This window comes from Lycorma delicatula, chromosome 1 (assembly GCF_047948215.1).
Source record: "Lycorma delicatula isolate Av1 chromosome 1, ASM4794821v1, whole genome shotgun sequence".
NCBI lineage: Eukaryota > Metazoa > Arthropoda > Insecta > Hemiptera > Fulgoridae > Lycorma > Lycorma delicatula.
Window position 1 is genome coordinate 294,141,946 of NC_134455.1, and position 26,312 is coordinate 294,168,257.

A 26,312-nucleotide genomic window follows, 5' to 3' on the forward strand; every position below is an offset into this window, starting at 1 on the left:
ATGAAAGATATAAGACATAAAATCTAATGAACAACACAAAGAATTACAGAAGATGCTTATATACAGAAGTTTGCTAAATATATATACAATAACAATTTAAATCAAATTCAAATCAGAAAACGTCACAGCCACTTCGCACATTGTGAAAAATGAAATGGAGACCCACAATCCTGACAGTAAAAATCTAGAAGAAATTAATAACAGTGAAACAGATTTTTCCAAAATTACTTAAATATTGTGTTAAATTTTTAAAGGCTATTACATATTTCTTTAAAAAAAGACCATTTATAGCTGTAGAAAATTACAAATCCACACATCCCTTTGCATGCTTGTTCTAAAATTTTTTAAAAGTGAATGTTGAATATACTGGTAAATTACCCTGAAAAAAGTGATATTCTTAACTAGTAGTACTCAACCTTGGGAACATGCAGTGCTGGGATATATAGAAGGACTTTTAGTGTTAACTGTAAAATCTTATTTCTGAAAACTGCGGTGATGATACAAGGAACTAAAGCTCATACTTGTACACAACTGCCAGTCTTTACTATCCCTCCTTATGTTATAAACTAAACCTACAGTCAAATTGATTGCACAAGAAAATTTGTATAATTTTAAAAGATTTAGTAATTCTTTAAATTCTTATGTGATTTTCTAATTATTGATATAAAAGTAATTTAAATACAAATCTAACATATGTGTGATTTTATTACCATCATTGTAGTGTAACTACAGTTTTATTTTTCCACATAAACAGTATGCCATTCTCAAACACACCCCAAAAAGTTATGCAAAGGTTAGATGATTGAGAAACACTATTCTAGACAATAGCTAGTTAAATCTTCAAAAGCATAAAGTTAGTATCTAAAATCAATGTATCTATAGAAAGTAATGCAGCCTTCATTATAAAATATTTATTCACCATATTAATTAATTTTAGTTACATAAAATATTACACATCAATAATTTTTTTTTTTTACAATTTTCAACTTGATGTAAAACCAAATTAATAAAAAACAGGAAAGTAAGGTACTAATGATAGGTATAATAACACTAAATAGGTAGTAATAACACTACACACATATAAATTTGGGAATAAAATAAAAATTTAACTTGCACTAGAACATGAGTACAACATTAATACTAATTACAGTAAGTTAAGATTAATTTGTACTCTCATTTAAAACCACTAAATGTGTTTTTTTTCTTAGTAAATAAATAGTCATACTAATTCCATTTTCATTAAAGATGAAATTAATAAATTAAAAAGAGTGCTTGCATTAAATAGCCACGGAAAAGAGTAAATTGAACCATGTACGCAACCTGATGTCTTCATCAGTAAAATTTATATTTAATAAAGAGATGGAAGTTAATTCCAAAGTAATTGTTTGTATTTAAGTTTTCAATACTTTTGGGAATTTTATTTTAAAGGATTAAATTTTGATATTCTGAATTGTTGAAATTTTTGTTAGTTTGCTACAAATTAAGACAGACTACATTTGCAGTTCTAAAAGTATTAAATAGTGATGGCAGCAGTGTGAAATTTTTTAAAGATACCTAATATTAAGTGATAACTATAGCCGAAATTGTTTGAGAATATAAAGTGAGGGAAGAGAAATAATAGAAAGATCATGGCATGATCTGTCAAGCTTTCAGAGATTATTGGCTAAACTAACACATTATAAAATGGCTCTGACAATTAACTAGGCGAAATCATATTTTCATATATAAAAAAATTAGAATTAATCAACTATGTAGGTAATAAGCCACTTTATCTTAAAAAGCTAATTTCTTGAAATTGTAATAAATAAATTGACAAAAGATGTGAACCTGGTAAAGACAAAGCATGCCGCCGCTCAAGCTACCGCCCTATCTCCTTGACAAGCATCTTATGCAAAGTAATGGGAGAATGGTGAACTGCAGACTTACATGGTACTTGGAGAGACATGGCCACATTTATCTCCAGAACAGTTTGGTTTTCAACAAGGACGATCCTCCATTGACCATTTAGTGTCATAGGAAACAGCTGTTCAACACACGCTTTCCTACTACACCAGCACCTCATCACTATCTTCTTTGATATCAGCAAGGCGTTTGACATGGCCTGGCAACATGGTATTCTATGCACCCTCAAAGAATCTGGAGTCAAGGGGAATGTGCCTGCTTTAATTAGGGGGTTTCTTAAATGACGAAACTTTCCATGTTCATGTTGGAGATTCTCTCTCAGGTAGTGTCATCTTGGAGAATGGAGTACCTCAAGGAAGTTTATCAAGTGCCACCTTATTTTCTATAACCATCAACAGTATTACTAAATGTGTGCAGACACCTGTTTCAAGCTCTTTATTTGTTGATGATTTTGCTATATATATTGCATCCAGATCAGCAGGCACAGCAGACAGACTACTACAGAACACTATATCTTACCTTGAAGCTTGGTCCAAGGTTAACGGATTCACAATCACTTGAGAAAACAAAATGTGCAGTCTTTTCTCACCTGTGAGACCCTTTTATTTCACAAGTCTTTCTCAGTGGAGAGCTTACTGCTATCTCTCCTGATGTCAGATTTTTAGGTTTATTTTTTGATAGCCGCCTTACTTGGGTCAAGTACATCAAAGAATTAAAAACAAAATGTTCCAAACTTTTAGATATGCTGCAAGTCCTTAGCACTATCAATTGGGGTGCCAATCGGTCACGTATGTTGTGTTTTTACTATTCCTTAGTTTGTTCCCATTTAGATTATGGTTGTATCACTTACTCTTCAGTGCGCAATACTGTGCTTAAAATGCTGGATGCTGTATACCATGCTTTCCAACTTGCTACAGGTGCTTTAGATCAACCCCTATTGTAAGCACTCTTGTTAACTGCAGCGAGCCATCACTTTGGGATAGATGGGACCAGGTTTTAGAATCTTATTTTACCAATCTTAAAGGACAGCCAAATCACCTGGCTTTTGACACAGTCCTTGGAAATCCTTATTTTCAAAGATATGAGGATCATCCATGTTATACTACACCTGTAGGTATTCATACCTGGAATTTTCTGCACCTTATAAATGTTGATGTAATTTCCATTTTCTATTTTTCCAATTTCCGTGTTTGTATCCTCCATGGAGAATCAACTTTATAAATTTTATGTTTGACTTGACGATATACAATAAAGAATCAACACTACCTATTTTGCTTTCAGTAGGTGTTTCACTATATTCTCTACAAGACAAACACCCAGATGCAGTAGGATACACAGATGGATTGAAAACAGCATGATACCACTGGATGCACATTTATTATGAATAACCAAACCTACAAGTTTGGTCTACCTGGTTAACCAGTGTCTTTACTGCTGAACTATATGCTATAAATAAGGCTTTGAATATCATTAACCCTAAGTACCATCATATCCTTATTTATAGCAACTCATGTAGTGCTTTCCAAACCTTAGAAACTTTTTATTCCAACCATCCTATAGTCACCAAAATCTACAATACATTCGCCAAGTTGAACCATCACAACACACAAGTGAGTTTCTGCTGGATCCATAGTCACATGGGGATTCTGGGTAATGAACGTGTAGATTCCACTATAAAAGACGTATGTAGTCAACCATCCTTCACTACCTGTGTTACTACATCCGACTTTATTAACTATGTAACTTTATTAACTCACACTTCGCGCAAGGTGGCAAGATGAATTTTGGATATATCAAAGATACTGTATTACCATGGGATTCCTCCCACAGGAAAATTGGCCAAGAGGAAGTGGTCCTCTGCCAATTACGGATAGGACATACGAGAGCTACTCAAGGGCACTGATGTCAGCAGAAAATTCACCAATATTTGTATGATACAGGTGCCCTTGATTGTGCGTCACAGCCTTGTGGATTGCAAATGTTAATGCGGCCTTGTGTGATAAATTTAAATTGCCCAAGAATTTTCATCTAATCTTAGAAAGAAGTTTTGGACTTCATATCTGTTATTTAATTTAATTTTAAAAATGTGACATGTTAAATAAATCAGTTATTTATTTTTATTTTTAAAAATCCATTGAAATTTTTTTTTTTTAATTTCAGTATTAATTTAACACAATTTTTAAATAATCTGTTTCAAATAAATAAATAAGCTGAAAATTGTTATGTTATAACAACAGATTAACAACACTGAATCTTTTAAACTAAAATGTTCTAATGATGATTAATTACATTAACGATATTACTGAACTGAAGTACAGTAGTTGTAATTACTAAAAAGTGATATGTTAAGAAACATATATTACTTGTAGTTTAGTGAATGCATTATCTGCATTATGTTGTTCACTGATCTATTGAAATGCTCTCATTGAGTTCTAATCTTGTGCATTTCATAATTTTTGTGTTCATGTATTATTCTACGATTAATTATTAGATTCACTACTACCACTGGAATGTTACTGTACACAACAATAGTTCATAAACTCTCTGAATATGCACCTTGCCTTATCAACTAAATGTTCTTTGAACAATAAAATATACACTAGTAAGTAAATACACAAACTAGTAAGTTATTTCTGTATTTTTTTAAAATATATTTTTATTTCATAACTTCTAATACATTATAAAATGTAATAAATTATATACTGTATAATTTATTATAAAATGTAATAAATTATATACTGTATAATTTTACAAGTAATTACACAATACCAACAAAAATTATTAAAATACAATACTGCACGTACAAGTAATACACTGCATAATTTGTCACAATTACTAATATCAGGTAATATTTTATTTACATTATTTTATAAGTGTATACTTCAATTTAATTTAAAAATAATAGTAACAGATGAATAAACAAGAATAATATGATCACACACAATCATAAACCACAAAATAGTTCTCATGAATAAATAAATAAATTGAAAACATTACCAATAAAGAACAAATGAATTCAATGACAGAATGATAAAATAAATTTATTTACTGTAATTGTTAACACAATATCAGTTATTGTAGTTTGATTTTTAATTTAGTCCAAAATCAAATTACATATAACAGAAAAATAATATTGTGTTCATTCTGACTATGACAAAAAAAAAAAATAATGCCAATTACAAGTATTTTACATCCACCCACTTTTCTGACAATTCTTAGGAAATAGCAAAAAAGTTATTATGTTGAATAACGTAAAAAATCAATTAAAATAATATATTAATATAAACATAGATATACAAATTCTACAAAATACCTGTGACTGACATTTAAATATAACTTTCATAAAATAATTGTAATGTTTTGGTAAAAAAAAAACCTGATTAATATAACATACTTCATTATAACATGTGTATGTTCTCATAATATAATGTACCACACAGTACTTAGATATCACAAAAACATAACACACATTTTCAACTCATTTACATACAATATCATGTTACAATAACTGAGTAAATTTTGGCATAAAATTATATATATTCATTAAAATAATTGGTTAATGTCAATTTCTAACAGATAAATTAATTTCTGTCATATATTTTTTATTCAAATAATAATTTAATTACTTTTAAATTTGTGCAGTCATTTGTACCAATAATGTACGTATCTGATTATTTAACGCCACTAACATTTCTTGATTAGTCACTGCACCAGAATTTAAAAGCAGTTCACGTTGATTAATTAGCTTCTCCAACTGAGTATTAGTTACTTCTGCATCAGATGTTATACAATGGTAACCTGAAAAAATAATGATAAAAAGTGGTAAAAATTAAGCAGCACAAAAAAATATAATCAAGTAATAAGAACTGCCTTTCATTCATAACAAAAAATACAACATATCAGTGTCCTTACACATTAGCAACAGATCATTAAACTGGAAAGATGATGTAAGTAAATAGCACTTTGTTTGGTAAGTTTTATTTTAATGCTCATACACAGTGATAAAGCAAGTCACTTCATTTAGCATACAAAAAACGACAAGTGACTCCTCGTTTGACCATTCCCTATGCACCCCTCCTCGTTAAAAATTTGTGTGGATGCTTTTGTGTCTGTATGCATGCACAGATGTGTGTATACGTCATGCATACATGTAAATCTAGGAATAATTTCTTTATTATTCTTTTTTTAAATTAAATAAATTATAAATTATATAAATACTTTTATACAAATTTTAATTACTATTTTTTTAAATAAAAATCACTATTTTTCATAAAAGAATAAAAAAAATATGAGAACATATACAACGATGTCATCTTCTTCATTAGTATTATGAATTCTACTTATATATGACAAACAGGATTATGTTCTCAAAGTCCTCTCCCCACTAAACTCTCATACACAGTATCAGTCCATTAACAGTTACATCTCCCTTGACTCATTTTGCCAGGCAGTTCAATTCGTAACAATTGTGTACTAATATACTTCTGATTGAGCTTCTAATATTTGAACCACCTTATGTTTACCTTTTCTATTAAATGGCAATAAACAATTTATTTTAATTTATTAATTTATTTTAATTTATTTATTTATTTTACAGGATTGGATAGAGTGCACATGGAAGGTATGAGGCTCTCTAAATAAGACACCTAGTATTACAGCTAATAGAAATTTTTTGCTGTACTAACTACTACTAAATAATAAAATACACTTGACTAAATGTTTCAAATACCTGAGTAGATTTAACTTTTCTAATAGGATAAGTGGTTTTCAAGAAAACTGGAAATAATGCAAAATGGTACTGTTTCTGTGAGGCTCAATATAAATTACATGTAATTTTGATAATATTTTTAGAATGCTTTTTCATTTTATCTATAAGCTGTTTTTATACAATTTATTTTGAATTTGATTTTGCATGTTTCAAACAGCCCTTTTTTAGGATAAATTCATTATGGTACATAATGAAATGCATGTATTATGCAATTTATGTATTATGCATTCCCATTATGTAATATGTAATTTCCCAGTTTACAAAAGACACGCCTGTAGGTGATTTCAATCCTAATATATATCTGATCTACTATCAAATAAGCAACCTACAAAACTGACTAGATATAAAGACCAAGCAAAAGCACTAAATAAGAGTTAAACTGCTGAAATATATGAAAAATTATTTAGCTGAGATATTACCTTTCACAAAGTAAATGTAAATATCTAAGGAACATTACAAATACTAAAAATGTAGCTCTGAGTAACTAGGGACCTTGAAAACCATTAACTACAACAAAATTTTACACATTGTTTGCAAAAAAATTTCAGTACCTTCTTACATCAAATCGGTTAAAAGACTCAGGCTTCAAGAAGCATCAGGTTAATTGTTGCTCAAGCGCCAGACAACCGACACATTCCCAAAAGAGGTTTGGCGCCAACCTTGAAAGTGATAATGGGAGTCATCAATAGCTAAGCATATGCGAAGTGCAAATACAAATTTATTAAATATGAAGGTCATTTTTTAAGTAAGAAAAGTTTTGTTTTAAACTTATAATTTATCAAACTCAAAAATCCTTAACTATTGCAATGAAAATGTCAAATTACTTTTTTTGACAAGTTCTTGTTGCTTATTCTTCTGTTTGCCATATAAGTTTGGTTATTTGTGGATTATTTACTATGACTGGTCTTTGATTTATTGGTTCATTATCTTTTATAGTTGCTCATGCCTTTGTTTCTTCAGGTCTTTTTTTTTTTTTGATTGGGGTTATTTTCTCTGATAACATCCACACATTATTGAGATTGGAGACAAACTTGAGGATTTTCTTGCTAAAGAAAACTCTGCCACCTGTTTTTAGAACCAGTTAACAGTTTGGTAGACATTGTCATTGGTAAGTGTGTATTTTTCACTTAAAAATTCCTTTAAGTTCAGAAAAAATGATGACGATCAAATGGTACTAGATGAGCGTTGTATGGAGGAAAATTTGTCTAATAACTCTCACTGAAACTACTTCCAATTGTTCTGCTTTGTTTTGAGCAATGTATGTTCATTATCATGGAGCAGACAAACTTCTTTAGAGAGAAAGTTACACACACAGTTCTATACAGCACAATATTATTTTTTTAATTGTTTAGAGTACCAGTTTTGATATATCTCAATTAGAACAATGCCATTCTGATAAAAAAAAAAAAAATCACTACCACGAATTTCATTGTTGAAGATAGCTGTTTGAACTACTGGGGTTGGTCAGATTATATAAATCGTATCAGTCAAAATACTGTAAAAACTTGGTTTTAGGCGAGTGCGAGACATCTACATCTCATCTTCCATCCCATGTGATTCAAGGATTCATCCTCTTTCTACAGTAACAAGAATTATTCAAGAAGGAGAAATTTTCTTCTATTTGTGTTCTTAGAATCCACTTTGTACAAATCTTCTTGAAATAAAGATATTCAATAACAATACCATAAACAATAGAATGAGAAACATCAGAGAAAATCACATAAGGCTCATCAATAGTAAATCTCCTGTTTTGTCAAAACTTTCATAAAACTGGGGTATACTTTTGTCACACTGCGGTTCAACCACAGTTTGCAATTCTTCTGTTATGACAGACAGGCATCTTGATCTCATTTCATAATGCACAACTTTTCTTCCTTAATTCAATAATGACAAGTTTGCAATCTGCACATCAACTCTATGTCACAATGAATTTCAATTTTTGCATTTACAAAACAAATCATGATTGTACCTTACAATCAGCAAGATTCACGATTGATATAATTAATAAATGCTACTGAAATATAACATCTGGTGTGTTTTAAGAGTTTGGAGATAAATGGCAATCTCACTAAAAATAAAGACAGATTCTTCACCAGATTGGATTCCAAAGCATCAACTTGTATATATTTGCAAACAATTCTTACTTTAAAAATCACCCCTATAGATTAAAATTTCATCTACTTGTTGTATTCTTAAAGTTATAATGACTTTAAATATAATCTTAAAAAGAAAGCTCTAACCTATAATCCAATGCACTCATTAATATTAGCCAATCTGTATAAAAATAACAGCAGCAGATTCCTATCAGGATATTTTTTGAGAATTTGTCTGAAGCAGCAAGGAAACCTTCAGTCCCTAAGGTCAAATTTAAATCCAGTCTTGAAAGACCACAATGGTATGTATGTATGTGATGTAGGTATACATTTGCGCGCACGCACACACACACACACACATGTACACACACACAACACACACACACACACACACACACACACACACACACACACCATTTTCATTAGATCTTAAAATTCACAAACCTTTTACCTCATTCTGGTTTTTGTCATATATTACAACAGTAAGATTGCAATAATTAGTGTATTTATTAATTTTTTTAATGAAAGTGACTTTTTTTTGTTCTAGAAAAGATATAATCAGCATTCCTTATAATTCTGTAGTTCTTCAGCACCCAGAATACTTCAGGTAGTATAGTATGAAGCGAGGCCAAAATGTAAATACTCAAAGCCAACCACCATGGTCAAAGCAGTAGTGTTCTCATCTTTCTATTTATAAAAAGGCTACATTTTTCAAGCACTACAAATTTTTACATAATATTCACACAGAAGCCTTGAGCTTAATCTTTAAAGCCACATTTAATAAGCTGGTTCCCACAGCATACCAGGTATTCAATGTGAAATTTTGATGGGACGCCACATTAAAATTACACACAACACACAAAAAATGATTTTATTTTTTTTTTTATTACTATTTATAGTAATCATAGATGTGATTTACATGTATTATAATTATAATAAAGGTCAGTGATAATTTTAAATAAATTTGTAATTTTAAAAGAACTGAAGTTTTTTTTTAAATAAATCTCAAACTACTTAAGAAACTCAGAAACCAGTTTGTAGTTTGGCTAGAAAGTATTCAGAAATTGAATATTTTAGGGCAAACTTAACTTGAACAAAATCAAATAATCATATGACAAACTTAATATTATAATTATAAAACATGAAAAAGGATAATGACCACTAGAACTGTGCAACAACTGTTGGTTAGGCTGTTGTGATTTAGACTGTTGTTGCAGTTGCTGCTGAGTTTGCTGCTTTCCTGACAATTCTTGTGTTTCTGACTTCAATTCTTGTAAAACTGCTTTGTCATGTTTCATTTGTTTTTCCTCTTCTTTCATTTGCTGACATAATCTAACAAAAGAAAGAATACATTATAAATTCCATTTCATCAATCACACTTATTTAAATAAAAATGTTTATAAGTAAAAATAATAAAATGTACTAACTTAGAATAAAAAGTACTTAAAAGCTATTCAAAACATCTGAGTGAAAACAAATCAACAATGTATTTTCAAGATACATTTTCCTTGACCTTTCATAGAAAGTATGATTCATAAAATAGGTATGAAATCTGTTACTTCTGATCTGTTACTTATAATAATAATTACTTAACAATAAGTTTTATAAATAAATCTCATTCATAACTATTTCACACATACTGTATCAATAATCAGGAACTAACAAACTACATAAAATTAATTAAATTGACAATTATTCTTCACAATTACTATAAAAGTACTATTAGAATGTGAGCCACTACAGAATAGAAAAATATAATAAAAATTCCTTCTTTACCCTACATAGTCAATACTGTTTCAAAGGGCACTTTTAACCAGCATATATTCCAGTCAATGCCTCAGGATCCATTTACATTAAGGGGTAAATACAATTTAAATCCAAGGCTCAATCCTATAATGAAACATGAAAACAAAACAAGTGGGATAATTCTTTTAGGAAGCTATAAGCAAAACAGCAAGGGTGAGGCCAATACTACTTGTACCACATTTAACTATCCATCAGAAGCTTGAAGTATTTTGAACGCCATTAAATTTTATTTAAGAATTACAACAGGAAAGTACTAATTGTTGATCAATTGAGAAAGTTATATAAGTTTCTAAAAAAAAAAAAAAAAAAAAAAAAAAAAAAAAACTGTATAGCACATAACAGAGTCAAGCATGGTGTACAACTATGTCAATTAACAGAAAAACTAAAAAACAAATTAATAAAACTACAACTCAAAAAAACAGCAATACAATCTCTTCCTACATTAAAATCACAAAAGACCAGGGGAGGGTACAAAGGCTCTCACCTGCATAATTCTTTTAAAAAATTCCACCAGCTGAATGTGTATAATACTGTTTGAAATAATGTTGAAAGAGAACACCTTTATTGAATCTGTGAAGTTAAAAAAAAAAAAATGAAATCAAGAATATGTTTCAAGTGAAATAAGTTTTTTCAAATTTATCGTCACAGATCTTTCTAGAAAAAAAAATAAAGCATAAATATTTTATATACAACTCATGATAAATTTAATAAATATTAAAGAAGAATATTACAAAAGCAGTATAGTAATAACTTAATCTGACTTTTTAAGCAGGCTTTTTGCTAAATACATAAAATTATAACAAAAAATTAACTGTTAAAATAAACGTTAAGTGCAGCAAGAAAAAGGGACATCTTGGAGATACTGTTTTTTAAATTATTTATCACTGATTTTAAATCACAACTCAATACCAAAAGGTTTGGGAATGTTAATATACTTTAATTCTCTGCCTAGCATTTTGCAACTTTCAACTGATTTTCACTCAGTAAACAAACTTCCTTCATCAGCATTTCTAGCTTTGTTAACACAGCATTCTAATATGGATCTTTTTTCGGAAAGTAAAATAGATTTAAAAATCTAAAAATATTTAAAAACATCTAAAAATACTTTTAAAAAAATCTTTATACTTCAAAAAAATCATAAGAAAAACTGAATTAGAAATATCCTTTGTTCGACTACTTTTAATCTAACATGATTGCATTTGTACAAACACACAAAAAATACACCCTATTAACTGTTAATAACTAAACTTTACTCATCGTTGTCAGTTAGTATGGGTATTTTTCAACAAACAGTATTTTATTTATCAGTTTTTTCCAAGTAGCAGTTATCGTTACTTTGAAAGATTAATTTATTAATTAATACTATTCCTAATAAAAATGTTATATCTTAAAAAGTATATAATTACTGTAAAAATGATTGTTAAAATATGCCTAATTGGATGAGAACAATGAGAAAAGATTGGTTATGAGGCAATCAATAAAATTCATAATTTAAGAACATTTTACATAGGTATAAATTTGAGTTAGATTTAAAAGTAGTCAAAAAATACTTATTTTTAAAGAAAAATGACAGCAATGAGAGGAATTACATTAGGTAAAGACAAAGATTGAGGAATAAAATAAGATCATCTTCACTTTTTTTACTCTTAAGAAACTATTTAATTGCTAAACTTCAACGCAATGGCAAAGATATTACTAATACAGCAAGTAGCATGAATTTTTTGTCATACTTTCACAGTATTATTTTGTCATGACCACAGTAAAATGAATCATTCTGATTGGACGTATGACTATGTTGCAAAATAATCAAGCCATAAACACAGTATCCTCTTTTCAGTATCAACAAAAAAATGCAGTGAAATTTAAAATATGAAGCTTTGCCCAAAAGTAATTATACTGATTTTTTTATACGGGGGACATTCAATAATTCTTGTCATCGTTGGGACAAGTGTATTAATATTGGTGGGGATTATATTGAGAAGTAGTAAAAGTCTCATTTTGTATAAATACAGTTTTTTTCTACATCTATTTGTCTCTTTAATTATCGAATGTCCCTTGTATATTTATCAGAATGACTTTAAAAGTTATTTCTTTAAGTAAGATCCTTGAAATGTAACAAAGAGGTTCTAATGTTCTTTCCAGTATTGTAGCTGTACAGGAGAAAGATGTCATTTATCTTTTATAAATAGAAAGTTAAATGATACAATATTATCTTAGAGAAAGATAAAGACTGCACTGAGATAGATCTGGGTTGCAAGCAGGATGTGGAAAAGTGGGGATATTTTTCTTCCTCAGAAATTCTTGTACTGAAAGCATATATGAAATGGTGGGTTCATTCATCTTCAACATTTTCTCATGTCATCTTTGAAAGCTTTATGCCACTTAGAAACCGTAGTTGTGCCTCTATAGAAGCCAATCTATCAAGAACTATAGAGGCACTGGATAAAGAATCAATGGTGGCAGATTTATTAAATTTCACAGAAAAGCTAATAGCTTACCAATTTCCTACATCACAAATGCCAAATTCAAATTCTGTCACATAGATAAGGTTATAAAACATTATCATAGACAAGCACAAGCACTCAACTGATCCAGTTGAAATAATTATGAATATGCAACCAAATTCACTACCAACACACCAATATATCAATGAGGTCATTCAATACCAACCTGATATATAGGAAAATCAGTACACTTACTCTTCCACAGCAAATCTCATATGAGTATGTTTGTTACCAGAAACAGAATTTCTGATTTATTTCAGAGGTGCAAAACCAATTTTATTACAAATGTTTGAAAAAACTACTATTATCTTAATTCTGAGTAAATATGACTACAGTAAGAAAACTAATTATTTTTGAGCACATCAAAAATAACAGCTTCTAATATATAATTCTAGATATAAATTACTATTACACACTGAATTTTATGTAACTCTTCTCGTTCACGTTGAATTTGAGCTTGTATTGAATGCTGGTGCTCTTTTTTAAGGCGATGGATCTCTCTGACAGCTTTACCCCATTGCTCTTTAAAAAATATCTTTGACTCAAGGGCAGCTTCCAACTTTTCCTCAACTGCTTTCTATAAAAAGATTTTAAAACAACTGAATTAAAAAAAGAAACCCAAATACTGCACTTATGTTAACATTAGTAAATTTAAATTTAAGTGTCTGTTAACTTAGGTGAATCGTTTTTCAAAAAATTTATTAAACAACAAATGAATCTTAAGAAACGACATTAACAACATTAAATAATAACAACATTAATAATAGCTTCAACAAAACGCACATTCTGTTCTAACTTAAATAAACTTCCAGGATAAACTTTTCCAAAGACAGAGACACTAAAGCAGAATAAAGTTGTAAAAAATATTGGCTTCTAAAGAATTTTGACTAGTATAAAATTGTAGATCACATACACACAACATTAGAGTTTATGCACTTATAAAAGCAATTTATAAATATTTTAAAAGAATACAATTTATAAAGAATGTATAATACATTATCTTTTTTGGACGGTGATATTACTGCTATGATCATTTAACTGCTATTATGAAATTAATGCTATTAGGATATAAGGTGCAGTGAATTGTATTTCCTAGTATCCAGTAACTCGTCTTTATTGTATAATATATTTTTATTACGAAATATCATTATTTTTTTTTAGTTTAGTATTGTTGGTTTGACTGAAAAATTGCTTCCTAATTGAGGTCTTTCTGTCGTATTAACCATATTTTATACAGAGCTTCTATTATTCATTTTTTTAATTGCGGATTTAAAACACTTTGTTGTGTATTAAAATTTAATATAAATATTTATAGTATTTTTATGATAAAAATATTTTCAACGAGTAAATGTATACATTATAATCATCATGGTAGATTACAGCATACCAAAGAATTATATAAGAAGCAATTCTTTAAACAAAAATTCTAAAATTATTAAGAGAATTAAAAATTGAAAAACTTAAATACACATTAAAAAAATAATCTGTAAAAATAGCAAACCAGAGTATTGCTATAGAATTTTCAGACAATTTTTCCTAATAACACATGTTTTTACCTATTTAAAAATAACAGTTACAACATTAATTACAATAATATTATTTCTTAGAACAATATTATTTAAAAATAAAATTGAATCTAAGGACCACTTCACAAGCAAAATCTAAGGATCACAAAAAGCAAAGGTACCACAAGTAAATTCAAGAAATCTGTTGCATATTCTTGTAGGCTTGCAACTGTATGTTACCTTGTAGGTCTTCCTTCAGCCATAAGACTTACTCCATATAGTAAAGAGGAGTTACCCTGTTCCAGTTCCACCAAAAACTGGAAGTTTTGAAGAAAATGATGACAATTAAGAAGGCTATGGTGATTTAGAAGGTGCTGAAGAAGTATCCAGATTTCCAAGATAAGAGCACTGAACCACAATATTACTCAAGCAGAACGTAATGATCTGGTTTGTGATCTTAAGCTGTCTAAAATGCAGTAGAGTTACTGGCTTCAAGGTTAAAAGGCTGGAACCTCCTTGAAAAAGCACTAAAATATGTTTTTCCATGTTACACAGCAAGAATTTCAGCACCTGTTCTCCTTACAAGCTACTGTACTGAAATGATATAAATTCTTTATTGGATTTATTAGGACAATCCTATGGAACGAAAATTGTTATAGATTCATTTAAATAGAGTTTAAAGCATCCTCCTTCACAATGGAAATGAGCAGCTATAAATTCCTCTTGCTTTACAACACAAATAAAGATATTAAAGAATAAAATTTTTATTGATAATGATACAGTAAGAAAAGTAATCCTGGCACTGGCATATATGTAGAGATCTAAAGGTGATAGGTATTTTATTAGGACTGCAGCTTTGTTTATACTAAATGATATTTCTAATGCACATGAGAGAAGAGACAAGAAAAGCCACTACGTTAAAAAAGACTGGTCAAACAGAGAAGCAATCATAGCCAGGCAAAAAAATGTAATTTATCAAGCTCTTGTGAGTCTAAAGAATGTGTCTTTTACCATCACACAAAAAACTCTGTTTGATGAAAAGATCATTTCAAAACAATGGATCTTTTCAAAGCAATGAAAATTATATACCTTAAGAGCAAGTTTCTCAGGATTAGTGAGGTAAAAATCAAAGAAGATGTATCAATTAGTTTATGTATCTGTTGGACCAAAGATACATAAGCTAATGATGGATTTAGACTTTGAGAGGAGTTTGAAACAATCTGAAAGCAGCATGGGTATAATTTCAAAATATAACTAAATCATTCCTGATCAAAAAGAAGTATAAGAACTATGTAGAATTGGTGAGTAAACTTCTTTAAAATTATTAAAAAAAAAACTGAGATGCAAATGTCTTTTTAAAAAGTACATTTGTTGAATTCAAATTTGGACTTTTTCCCACCTAAGTTTGGCGATGAGATTTTGAACACTCTGAAACTTTCATGGGGATATATCAATGATGAAAGCATGCTACCATGGAAAATCGAGCCAAAATACGCTTGCCAATTACTGCTGGAGACTGTAAAGAGTTATTTCAGAGACTCAATACAGCAGAAAAGTAAAGAAAATCAGATATTAGATAAAATAATATCATACTTATCATATAACATAATATAGGCTATATATAATTCCTTAAAAAATCAGATATTCTATAAATCTGCGTTATTAAAGAACCTGCCCTTTATTCAATTTTGTTTTGAAGATTCAAAATCTGAGCAAAAAATACTAAGAAACTTCTTATTGAACACATTTAAGAGAAAACACTTTTTTTGTTGTAAATCAGTGTATTATAAATTTTCATAATTCAAAGTTTTCCCATTGTTGCTAAAACTTTCTCAAGGCAATTTACAAATTAATAAAAAAATTTTTCTTAATTAATGTGAAGTCAATTTTTTTAAGTGTCTTTTCCTAATACGTAACTTACCCTGATTATGTTTCCAATTAGTTTACGTTATATTTTTCCATAACAATGGACAACAACTATAACTCACCTACTCTCATTTAAACAAATTCCATACAGTACGTATTCAAAAGGGAAAGCTAGCAGAGTACAAGTTTCTTTAATTACTAAGTCATCAACAGCAATTAAAAAGAAACAGCTTTTAATTTTAAGTTTTTCACAAATAAAAAAATAATTTATTCTAATAAACAATTAATTGCACTTGTAATATACTGTCACAGGTAAAATTTCTTTATAGATCCCTCAACCAAAAAACAATCCATGGTTTATTAACCACCAACACACCCATAAGGGAAAAACCAGAAAAGCAAAAACTTTACAAATATTTACTGGGACAAAAAGTTAATTTTTGAAACATGTAAATTCAACCCTTACAACTGAATAAAAGAAGTACAAAAAAAATAAAAAGACCTACATACAAGCAATAGAAACACACCAAAAGCAATAGAATAAAGTAATGATTACTAGCAACACAACACCATGCAGACAGATTAAATTTTCAACTGTTAAAAGACTTTTTAGTAAATTATCTGTATTTTCTTCTTCAAAAAAAAAAATAATTTACCATTTCTTGAACAAGACCTGCCGTTTGTTCTTTAGTTAAACCTCCTGCACGCATATTTTCTAGTTCTGTTTCCAGTGTCTGTACATTACTTAATAAACGTTTCTTTTCACGATCAGATTGTCCAAGCCTTTCCAAAAGTTCAGTTTTTTCAAACTTCAATAACGACATCTAAAACAATTAATACAAAAATACACATACAACATTTTTATTTATAACTATAACTGCCAAAAGCAAAATCATAAATCATTCTACCTTTATCATGACTAATATTAAAATTCAATAACAAATTTTTGTGCAATATAATTTTTTAATTATTGAATAAATTGAAGCTGTTGTAATCAGTTACAACACTGTTTGGTTACAGTAGGGAATATTTAATGGAACTGTACAAATTAGTAAACAAGATTTAAGAAGAAATGCACATTATAAAACAAGAACTACCAAATAAAATCAAAAATGCCTATAGAACAAGGAGTAGTTGAAAGTATAAAGTGTATAAAATGAAGACCAAAATCAGTTCTAGGTAAAGCAAAAATAACTTACACCCTCAATTTAATTTTAAGAAATTAGTTGAAAAAAGAATCTATCCACCTACAATTTGCTGATCTTAAAAAAAGATGATGCAAGCATCTTAAGAATAATAGGGCTGAATTTACTAATAATATAAAATTATTAATTAATTAATAATTTTAAATTAATAATTTTATTTATTTTACTTTCATCTTATTTTATTCTAAATTTTAATTTTAAATTCCAAAAGAATGTACATACTTAAGTACATAATTATGTAGGTATGTTGCCCTGTTTTTTGCTTAATATCTGCAGAGAGGATGGACTGAATTGGGAAAAATTTGACACAATGATTTCTATGTAACAGTCAGTGATGCTGATAACCTTAGTTGATCATAGGGGAAGAGAAATGGCTCCCATATTTCATAATTTTACTCAAAGGGTATGTAAAGTTTTTCATATAATTTAATGCTCCTTAGATAGATAAGGTACTTTCTGATGGTTTTGGTTCTTATTCAAACCCCTCCCCCATAGAGGGGTGGAGGCAAAGAAATCTTTCTTTTTTCACATTCTTGTACTAATTAGATGTATTTCATTACTTTAGTATGTCAGCTTGTCAATGTATTTGGGCAATTTTATTCAGGGGATGGGTAATATAAGCCTAATTTTTTGATTTTTTAAATTATTTTAAATTGATATTTTCAGGCTAGAAAACTAATTTTTATGAGATTTTTTTACAATGACTTCTGAAGATGGTACATTCTTGCCATTTAATTTTGTTTACAACTGGACAAGGGAGGAGGGAGATTTCCCCGATCTCAAATTTGTTTCAAAGAGTAGAATAATTTCTTTTTATATAATTCTTTACTTGCTTACATACTTCAATGTCCCACTTTATTTTCCTCCTAAGTATTATAGGCAACCAAGAATAAAGCTCTAAATTGCCAGAGTTGCTTACTTGGCTTCACAAAGATATTTTGCAACTCTATGCGACTTTTTTTAAAAATAATAAAAAATAATTCACAATATCAACTTTTATTATTTTTACTTTTAAAAATTCCTCACAATAAACATATAATTTTTTTTTACTTCAACGGAATATGTATATGTGATGTGATTACCACTAAAAATAAAGATAGCTATAAGCAATTTTTTGTATATAAGCAGTTTTCATTTAAATTTTTTTTTAATCAGGTACTGGAAATCTTGTTCAACAACTAATAAGATTCATTAAAAAGAAAATAACAACATATAATCCTAATAAATAAATATGCCTAACCATATGAATTTGTGTTTAAAAATCAAATCTACATCTTTCATTTTTCAGCAATAGAGGTTCTTTTGAGTGAATGTTTTTGCCCTTGCAATAACTTCACACTCATTATACTTTTTTGATTTTTCACAAACAAATACAGATTAAAAACTAGCCTTTACTGCTCAAACTTAATAAGTTTTACAAGAAAAATTTATATCATATGTCTTTACCTTCTAAATAATTTGTTTACAAAATCTGCTGAACATTAGACTCAAATTATCCTTGGAAAAAAAAGTTCATCAAAGGAAATACAAACAATTTCATCAGTAAATCAAAACCACTGAATTTCAGAAGAATAGATAACGGAAATAGCCAATATTGAGATACAGGCAATTAGCCATTAGGCAATAGAAAAATGTCTTATTTATAGTCTAAACTTAAATGTATATCTACATATCTACCTCTTAATTAATTAAAATCACTAATCATACTATCAACATTTTTTAATTTCATCTTATAATATTCAAAATATTCAAATTAATTTTACACATGTTTAAGAATCTTCCAGCATTAACAAAATTTCATCTAAATCTGCTGAATTAAACCAAAACCCTGGGAATCATTTTTCCATAATTCTTCTAGCATTACTAAATAACAGCCCGAAGTTATATAAGCATAAAACTTAGTTAACATAATGCTACAAATAGTTATTTAATAAAATAAAATAAAGATTGAAAAAACAGTACAAATTAAAATATTGTATAAACATGGGAAAAAATGTATAACAATATTCAACAAAAGTGGTAGTTCACTCAACAAGACAAGTCATTTGTGAAAAACCAGCTATTAGTTTTTTCAGTACCCACTATACAATACACCTACCATACTTCAAACATGAAACAAAACTATACAATTATACTATCCATACTATTTTTTTAAAACTATTTAGCAAGAAAAACTAACATGAATTATACACACAAAAAAATTTGCTCAAGATATAAAACGTATTATTACCTTATGATTCACATCAGCTTCCATTCTTGCTGTTGCCTCTTTCAGTTCTTGAAACATTAATTCATATTTACGTTCTAGATCTTTTTCTGCTAGTGCTAACTAAGAAATACAAAATGAATAACTCTAGTTAAACAAATGTAAAATTTTATTCAAAATACTTATAATAATTAATTTTAGTTAACTCAGGACATATAATTTCCACATTCCAAATTCATAAAAAAATAATAACTTTTAACCAGTTCATAAGATAAAACTAGCAATCCATATTTATCAGAATGTGTACCCAATTTCTTTGGAACACAGGAACATACAAAAATTTGAATACAAAAATAATACCAAGAATATAGACAAAGAGTAGGAAAGAATTTGAAGATTAAGAGTATCAAAACTATTTTAAGAGGTAATGTTTTTTTTTTCTTCTGCCAGAGCCAACTTTCAATTACCAAACTTAGACACTTTAAGACATTAAAATCCTATCAAGAATTTTTTAGTTTCAAAAATAATGAAGACATTAATATACCTCTTTCCACACCACAAGCTACAATCAACAAGCAAATATCTGTAAAGCCTCATGATTAATATAGATAATGTTGAACTTTCTATTCCAGTTTGTAAATGTATGCAGATAACCTTAAAAAGCCACAGAAATAAAATTTAGTATTGATATCATGTTATAACAAAATGATGTTAATTGTTTTAGTTTATGGTGATCTATTATTTTTTGAAATTTTCATTAATAACCTAGAATTAAATACAGGTTGAGAGATAATTAAATATGTTGATATTATAGCGATTGATATCTGTGATTGAAAACAGATTACTGACAATGTTTATTATCAAAGCAGTTTCGAGCTGGTTATTTAGCAATAACAGCCCAAAGCTATACAAGCATAAAACTTTGTTAACATAATGTTACAAATATTTATTTAATAAAAGAAAATAAAAGATAGAAAAAACTAAAAACAGTACAAATTAAAATACTGAATAAACATAAACAAAACTGACTATTAACTGTCAGTATCACAATCAGTAAAAGAAACTATTATATATTTCAAGGTAAATAAATTATTGGGAGTTTATATTGATGGTCATCTGAACTAGTAATTTATTACATACATGCATAAACGTCCAAGTAGTACATGGTTACAATGAACTGCCTGAAAAATTTCACTGATTGTGAAACTAAATTGGTGGTATATTATTATTACATGTCTCCTAATGAAATTTAGTAATATTTAATAGGGACATCAAAAGAAGCATAAAAATATTTATAATAGAAAAAAATTATTCATATTATGCAGTGCGCATATCAAAGCACTTTATGTAAACATTTTTTTAGCAAGTTAACACATATTTATGAAATATAACACTGATGTACTAATTAAAAGAAAAATTTTAATACTGAAAAAGATTATGTTATATTTTATGCTGAACCTTAAATTCAAATTATTTTTTCTGTATCACCCTCAGATTTTTAGTTATTTTATTTTCAGATTTTTGTCGTGACATTGTAATCTATATTATAATCATTTTTTAAGTATTTATATAAAAACAAATAAAACATAAATCTATATCTGAATTTTGAAAGGGTACTTTAAATTATATTATAAATCCATTTTAATTTAAAATCTAAGTAAGCTACATTTTACAAAATATTGAAGAAAATATGATGACTTCTTTTGCTAAAGATGTCAGTGCATGTCTCAATTTGTTGCAGCCAATTCAGTTCATAGTCAAACACAATCATAAGTTGCTTAGCCAAATGTGGTTTAAAAGCCGCTGAAACAGTCGATGCTGAAGATGCTATTACCTTTTTGCAGTACCAGATTCAAAATTTTGAAGAATTCTATATAATCTAAGAAAATACAGAAAGCTATGATGAAAATGAAACAGACGATAGTGAAATGGTCAAAACATTATCCAAAGATTACAGGAATTGAACATGAAAAAGATGAACCTGAAGTCAAACACTTATCTACACAAGACACAAAAAAATCTTTTTGACAAACTTCAGCATTATTTTATGCAAGAAGGCAGTGAAAGAAACCTGGTAACAGAATTGGGAGTCTGCTAAACTTGTAGAGTGCCAGGTAATGAAAGTGCTAAGAAAAACAATTTTTTCCAGAGGTTTAACCAAGTACGAGACATTAAAGTATATGTTTTTGTATATTACAGACTATGAAAGATCTCATTATTTTGACTTTTTATCTTTATTTTGTTTATAAAGATTTCGATTTTTCTCTATTAATGACTAGCACACCCGGCAATGCTTTGCTATTACTAGATTTGAGTGCAAATAAAAATAATTGAAAGTTTGATAAAACATTAACAAAATGAACATTACGGAACTTCACAAAATTTAACCTTTCCCTTTTCCCTTTTTCATTTTTACCATATTCCCTTTCTCCAATTTTCCCATTTCCCTCCCCCTTTCCCAACCCCATTTCTTTTCCCTTATTTTCTTTTCCCCTTTCCATTTCCTTTTGTCTGTTTTCCCCTTTTTTATTTTTTCCTTTTCTGATTTTTCCACACACATAAATCGGTCCAGTAGTTTTTTTAGACTATAGCGGACACACATATCAGAAACATTTAAATGGAATTGTAAAAAATTTAGTATAGCGTGTGGTGCTTTTACATCCAACAAATAGCGCTGTTTTTCAAAAACATGTTTTTACCTGTCACAGGTGTGATATCTTAGGTATATAAATATATTATATACACATATATTCACATAGGTATACACATATATTCGAATGCAATGTTGTGTCAAAATTTCAAAGCAATTGGTGAAGAACTTTCGAAGATTTAAGATTTTGAACAAACAAACATTAACATTTTTATTTATATAGATAGACTACAAAAACAATTTTATTATTTTGTAATTTAATAATGTTGTTTATGTAACTTAAGTACTGTATTAGGAATAAAATTGTAAATAACAAGATGTTAAATCATGTTAATAATTAGTATGTACCAGTGCTGTGCAGAGTATTTGTGAATATCTTCCCAGTTTTCACTAATATCGCTAACATGTCCAGCCATTAAATAGGGTCATATGGTCCTGGTCCCTAAGTGGTCCGATTATCTGGAATCCACTATATTTTCTGTACTGATTAGGTTAACCAAACTAAAGAAATTATTAATAAAGTTTCTGATGTTCTGACCTTTCATTTAATTTATTTTTTGCAACAGGAATCTTTTCTAATATATAGCTACAGTAATACCTATTTTAAAGACAGGTAACCCTAGATCCACTACCTATTAATCTCCTAACACCTTTTTAAAAAATTATTAAATCTAGGATAATAAATATCTTTAATAGCAAAAATGTATCATGTAATAAATTAGGGTTTAGAAAGGGTTGTCACCGAATTGCTCCGACGGCATGCAGCGCTTAGAACATTGTGGTAGCCCTGAAAAGGTCTATTTGGGGTTTTGTAGTGGTGGTCCTTAAATGGCAATGTTAGTGCTCTGATGAGGTTAACCCTGAGAAAGGCTGTTGAGTCCGGTTCTCTAGTCTAGAGTCCGATCACTAGTCTTCGGCGATTCGTCAATCGCCGAAGACTAGTGATCGACGGCTCGGCTCGACGGGTTGTAGTCGGGGCATTGCGGCTCGTCTGGAATCGGACCGAGTTTTCCCTCAGCATCAATAGGGTCTCCACTACAGCGTTCGCTATGGTGGTGGTCCATTAAAGTCCCGCAGTATTGGGTCGGCTTCCACCAGTGCAGCCGAGACGATTCTTCTCAAGCAGTGGTGTTCTTTTGGCTCTGTCTTCACCTCCTAGTGCTAGCGGGGTTCGTACTGGGCCGCCAGGCCTGTTGCTTCGGCGGGGGTGTTGGCATGCGCTGAGAGAACCCACATTGGGCTGGCCGGGGTAATTCCTTATTCTTTTTCTCCTGGTGGAGGGTTCGAGAGTGAATGCTCTTACATTACTGTGTTGCTGCTTATAAGGTCAGCACATTGTGGTGTGCCGGCCGTTGTTGTGGGATGCTGCACGGTCAAATGGCTTGATGGGAGGAGCGCGTCTGCAAAAGCGTAGGTGGGCTGTAACTTCCGCTGACATCTTAATGGCTAGCGTCGCGCTCGCTGGTATGAAGCACAGCATGTGGCAACAGGGTTTAAGTGCCAGACATTTTAATATTGTTTTATCACATTAATTAATCTAGGTTTAAATAATACGAGTAATTATAAGGAGAGTCCTCAATTTCTAGACATGCAAAAGGATTTGATACGATCATGCTTACACAAAAATTGTAGCAAATGGTAATTAAGACGTACTGCTTGCACAAGTGGTTTAGCTTTTATCTCTTAAGGGTGCACAGTTAGGATATGTGGACAGTATTTTAAATAAGCCCCAGGTATAGTCAGTCAAAGTACCACAACTCTGCCTAAGCTATAATATTGTTCATAGTGAACATAAATGACTTATTATGTGATGAATGTCAAATTTATTTTGCAGATCGTAAAGCCTTGTGTTATAGAGCTGACTACTAGCGTATCCAAAGGGATGCAAGAAGGCAGTTGACTCCCTTTCAAGATGGAATGTTTTTTTAAATAACACAAAAAATAAATAAAATATATATAAATTTGAAGGAAAGTAATTACAAAATTGACACTTACGCTATCTGTGAGAAGATTTAATAATTGTTACACTCCGGCACCATTTTACTTGCGGCAACAAAAGTTCTAGATTAGTCTCGTTATTCTAGTCTCATTTCACGACACGACAAGAATATTCCACAAGCTATTTACAAAGTACAAAGTTAGCAGCATTAAACCGAGCCGATAATGAAACCGTTACCCAACATTATTTATGAAAAATTCTCCTATAACTAGCGCGAATAATGGATGTATATGTTACTACTGATTGTTGCTACCGTTTGTCAAGTGGTTACGTGTCAGTGCAGTATATGTTTTGTTGCAGTGCAGTTATGTTTATGTAAAATGCCTTATTCAATCCAGGATAAAGCAGCTATACTTGAGGCCTCTATTCGTTCTGGATCGTTTGAAGAATAACGTCTAGTACTTAGAAAAATTTCCGAATGCCTGTATCCTAGTTAAGAGTAGCATACACGATTTAGTTAAAAAAAACATGGAGTTCAAATGTAAAACGAAATAGGAAACTTCAATTAGGACTCCACAGGCCATTGTCGATATTGAAAGTAATTTTTTTTTTTTGTGGGCGAGAAACGCCTGGGCGTTATCATCGCCCGGTAGTTATTATTAAAAGGGGAAAATAACTCAAAAATAATAAGCTATACAAGGTGTAAACGTAATATTAATCATATAATAAGAATTTACTAAAACAAGCTAAGAAGGCAAAATAAGACTTAAAACTACTATCACAAAGTTGATAAAATATAAAATAGGTGACAGAAAAACCGATATGACTTTATTATAGCAACTGGCTTCTCGAAAACATTATTGATGGACAGACACCCTGTTTTATTTCATGTCAGACTAGGCATGGTTTCATTTATCCGGCCATATTAATTCGCAGAACACCAGGTACTGGAAGGTAAAAAATCCTCACGAGATATTCGAGCGTACACTTCACGATAAGAAAATAGGTGTTTGGGGTGCCGTTTCCAATAATCATCTAGTGGGACCAATATTTTTTGACCGGAAGTTTACCTCACAATTTTCGAAGAATTCTATGCTCAATTAAAGAATATAGGTTCTACCAACAAGACGGAGAAACGTGTCTTACATCAAACGTTTCACTGAATCGTGTTCATGCAGCTTTCACAAATGAACGAGCTATCAGCAGAGGATTGGTGGCCACCACGTCCCCAGAATTATCTACTTGCGATTTTTTCCTTAGGGGCTACTTAAAGAGAGAGAGAGTTTATGCATCTACTCCACACAGTACTGATGAACTGAAAGTGAATATTCAACGAGAAAAAACGCAATTGACAACAACGTTTTGCCTCTCAATATGATCAGTCGAGCACAAAATTACATCGACGCCCATGGTGGTAATTCTGAATATCTTTTGTAAAAATAAGGTAAATAAATACAACATTTAAATTGTTTTATGTTTTTCTTATTTAATTTATCCGTATCACTCATAAAATTTCATTCCAACATAACCTACCGATTCTGCAGAGGTTACGTTATGGGTTCGGTTTTATGTTGCTCGCTCAGTAAACAAGAGCGCAGTATTTTTGATTAGTCAGTGCAGTTTTCCTTTCATACAAGTGGGTAGGTAATGTAAGCAATTTTTTACGACTGTAAAGTTTATTTTTTCGTGCCAGTTACCGATTATAACGAATGGATATTAGAACATTTTTTGGTAGCCTATTGTAATGTTTATTACATGCTTTTATTTAACTTGTCTACCATAAATTTACATAAGCGCGACTCTTCCTTTAAAAGCATACAACTTAAAATTTGTTATTCTTTATTTTTTTATTATCTTTCTATGCTTGC

The 26,312-nt window shown here is 29.7% G+C and overlaps 1 protein-coding gene and 1 long non-coding RNA gene across 2 annotated transcripts in view; one reads left to right on the plus strand and one right to left on the minus strand.

Annotated features, from left to right (window-relative positions):
* The first annotated feature begins 4,410 nt into the window (after positions 1-4,410).
* On the plus strand, positions 4,411-9,738 carry LOC142332911 (uncharacterized). Its single transcript, XR_012758435.1, has 3 exons — positions 4,411-4,504; positions 6,500-6,697; positions 9,311-9,738. It is a non-coding gene; the product is annotated as an uncharacterized LOC142332911 (long non-coding RNA).
* LOC142332906 (centrosomal protein of 120 kDa-like) overlaps positions 5,120-26,312 on the minus strand; it is a 113,521-nt gene continuing 92,328 nt past the window's right edge. The window contains exons 13-17 of the mRNA XM_075379604.1: positions 19,880-19,978; positions 17,101-17,268; positions 13,490-13,650; positions 9,923-10,095; positions 5,120-5,700 (exon numbers count right to left, since the gene is read on the minus strand). Of these exons, the coding sequence (XP_075235719.1) occupies positions 5,531-5,700; positions 9,923-10,095; positions 13,490-13,650; positions 17,101-17,268; positions 19,880-19,978 (771 nt within the window). The 3' untranslated portion in view covers positions 5,120-5,530. The remainder of the gene's footprint in view (positions 5,701-9,922; positions 10,096-13,489; positions 13,651-17,100; positions 17,269-19,879; positions 19,979-26,312) is intronic.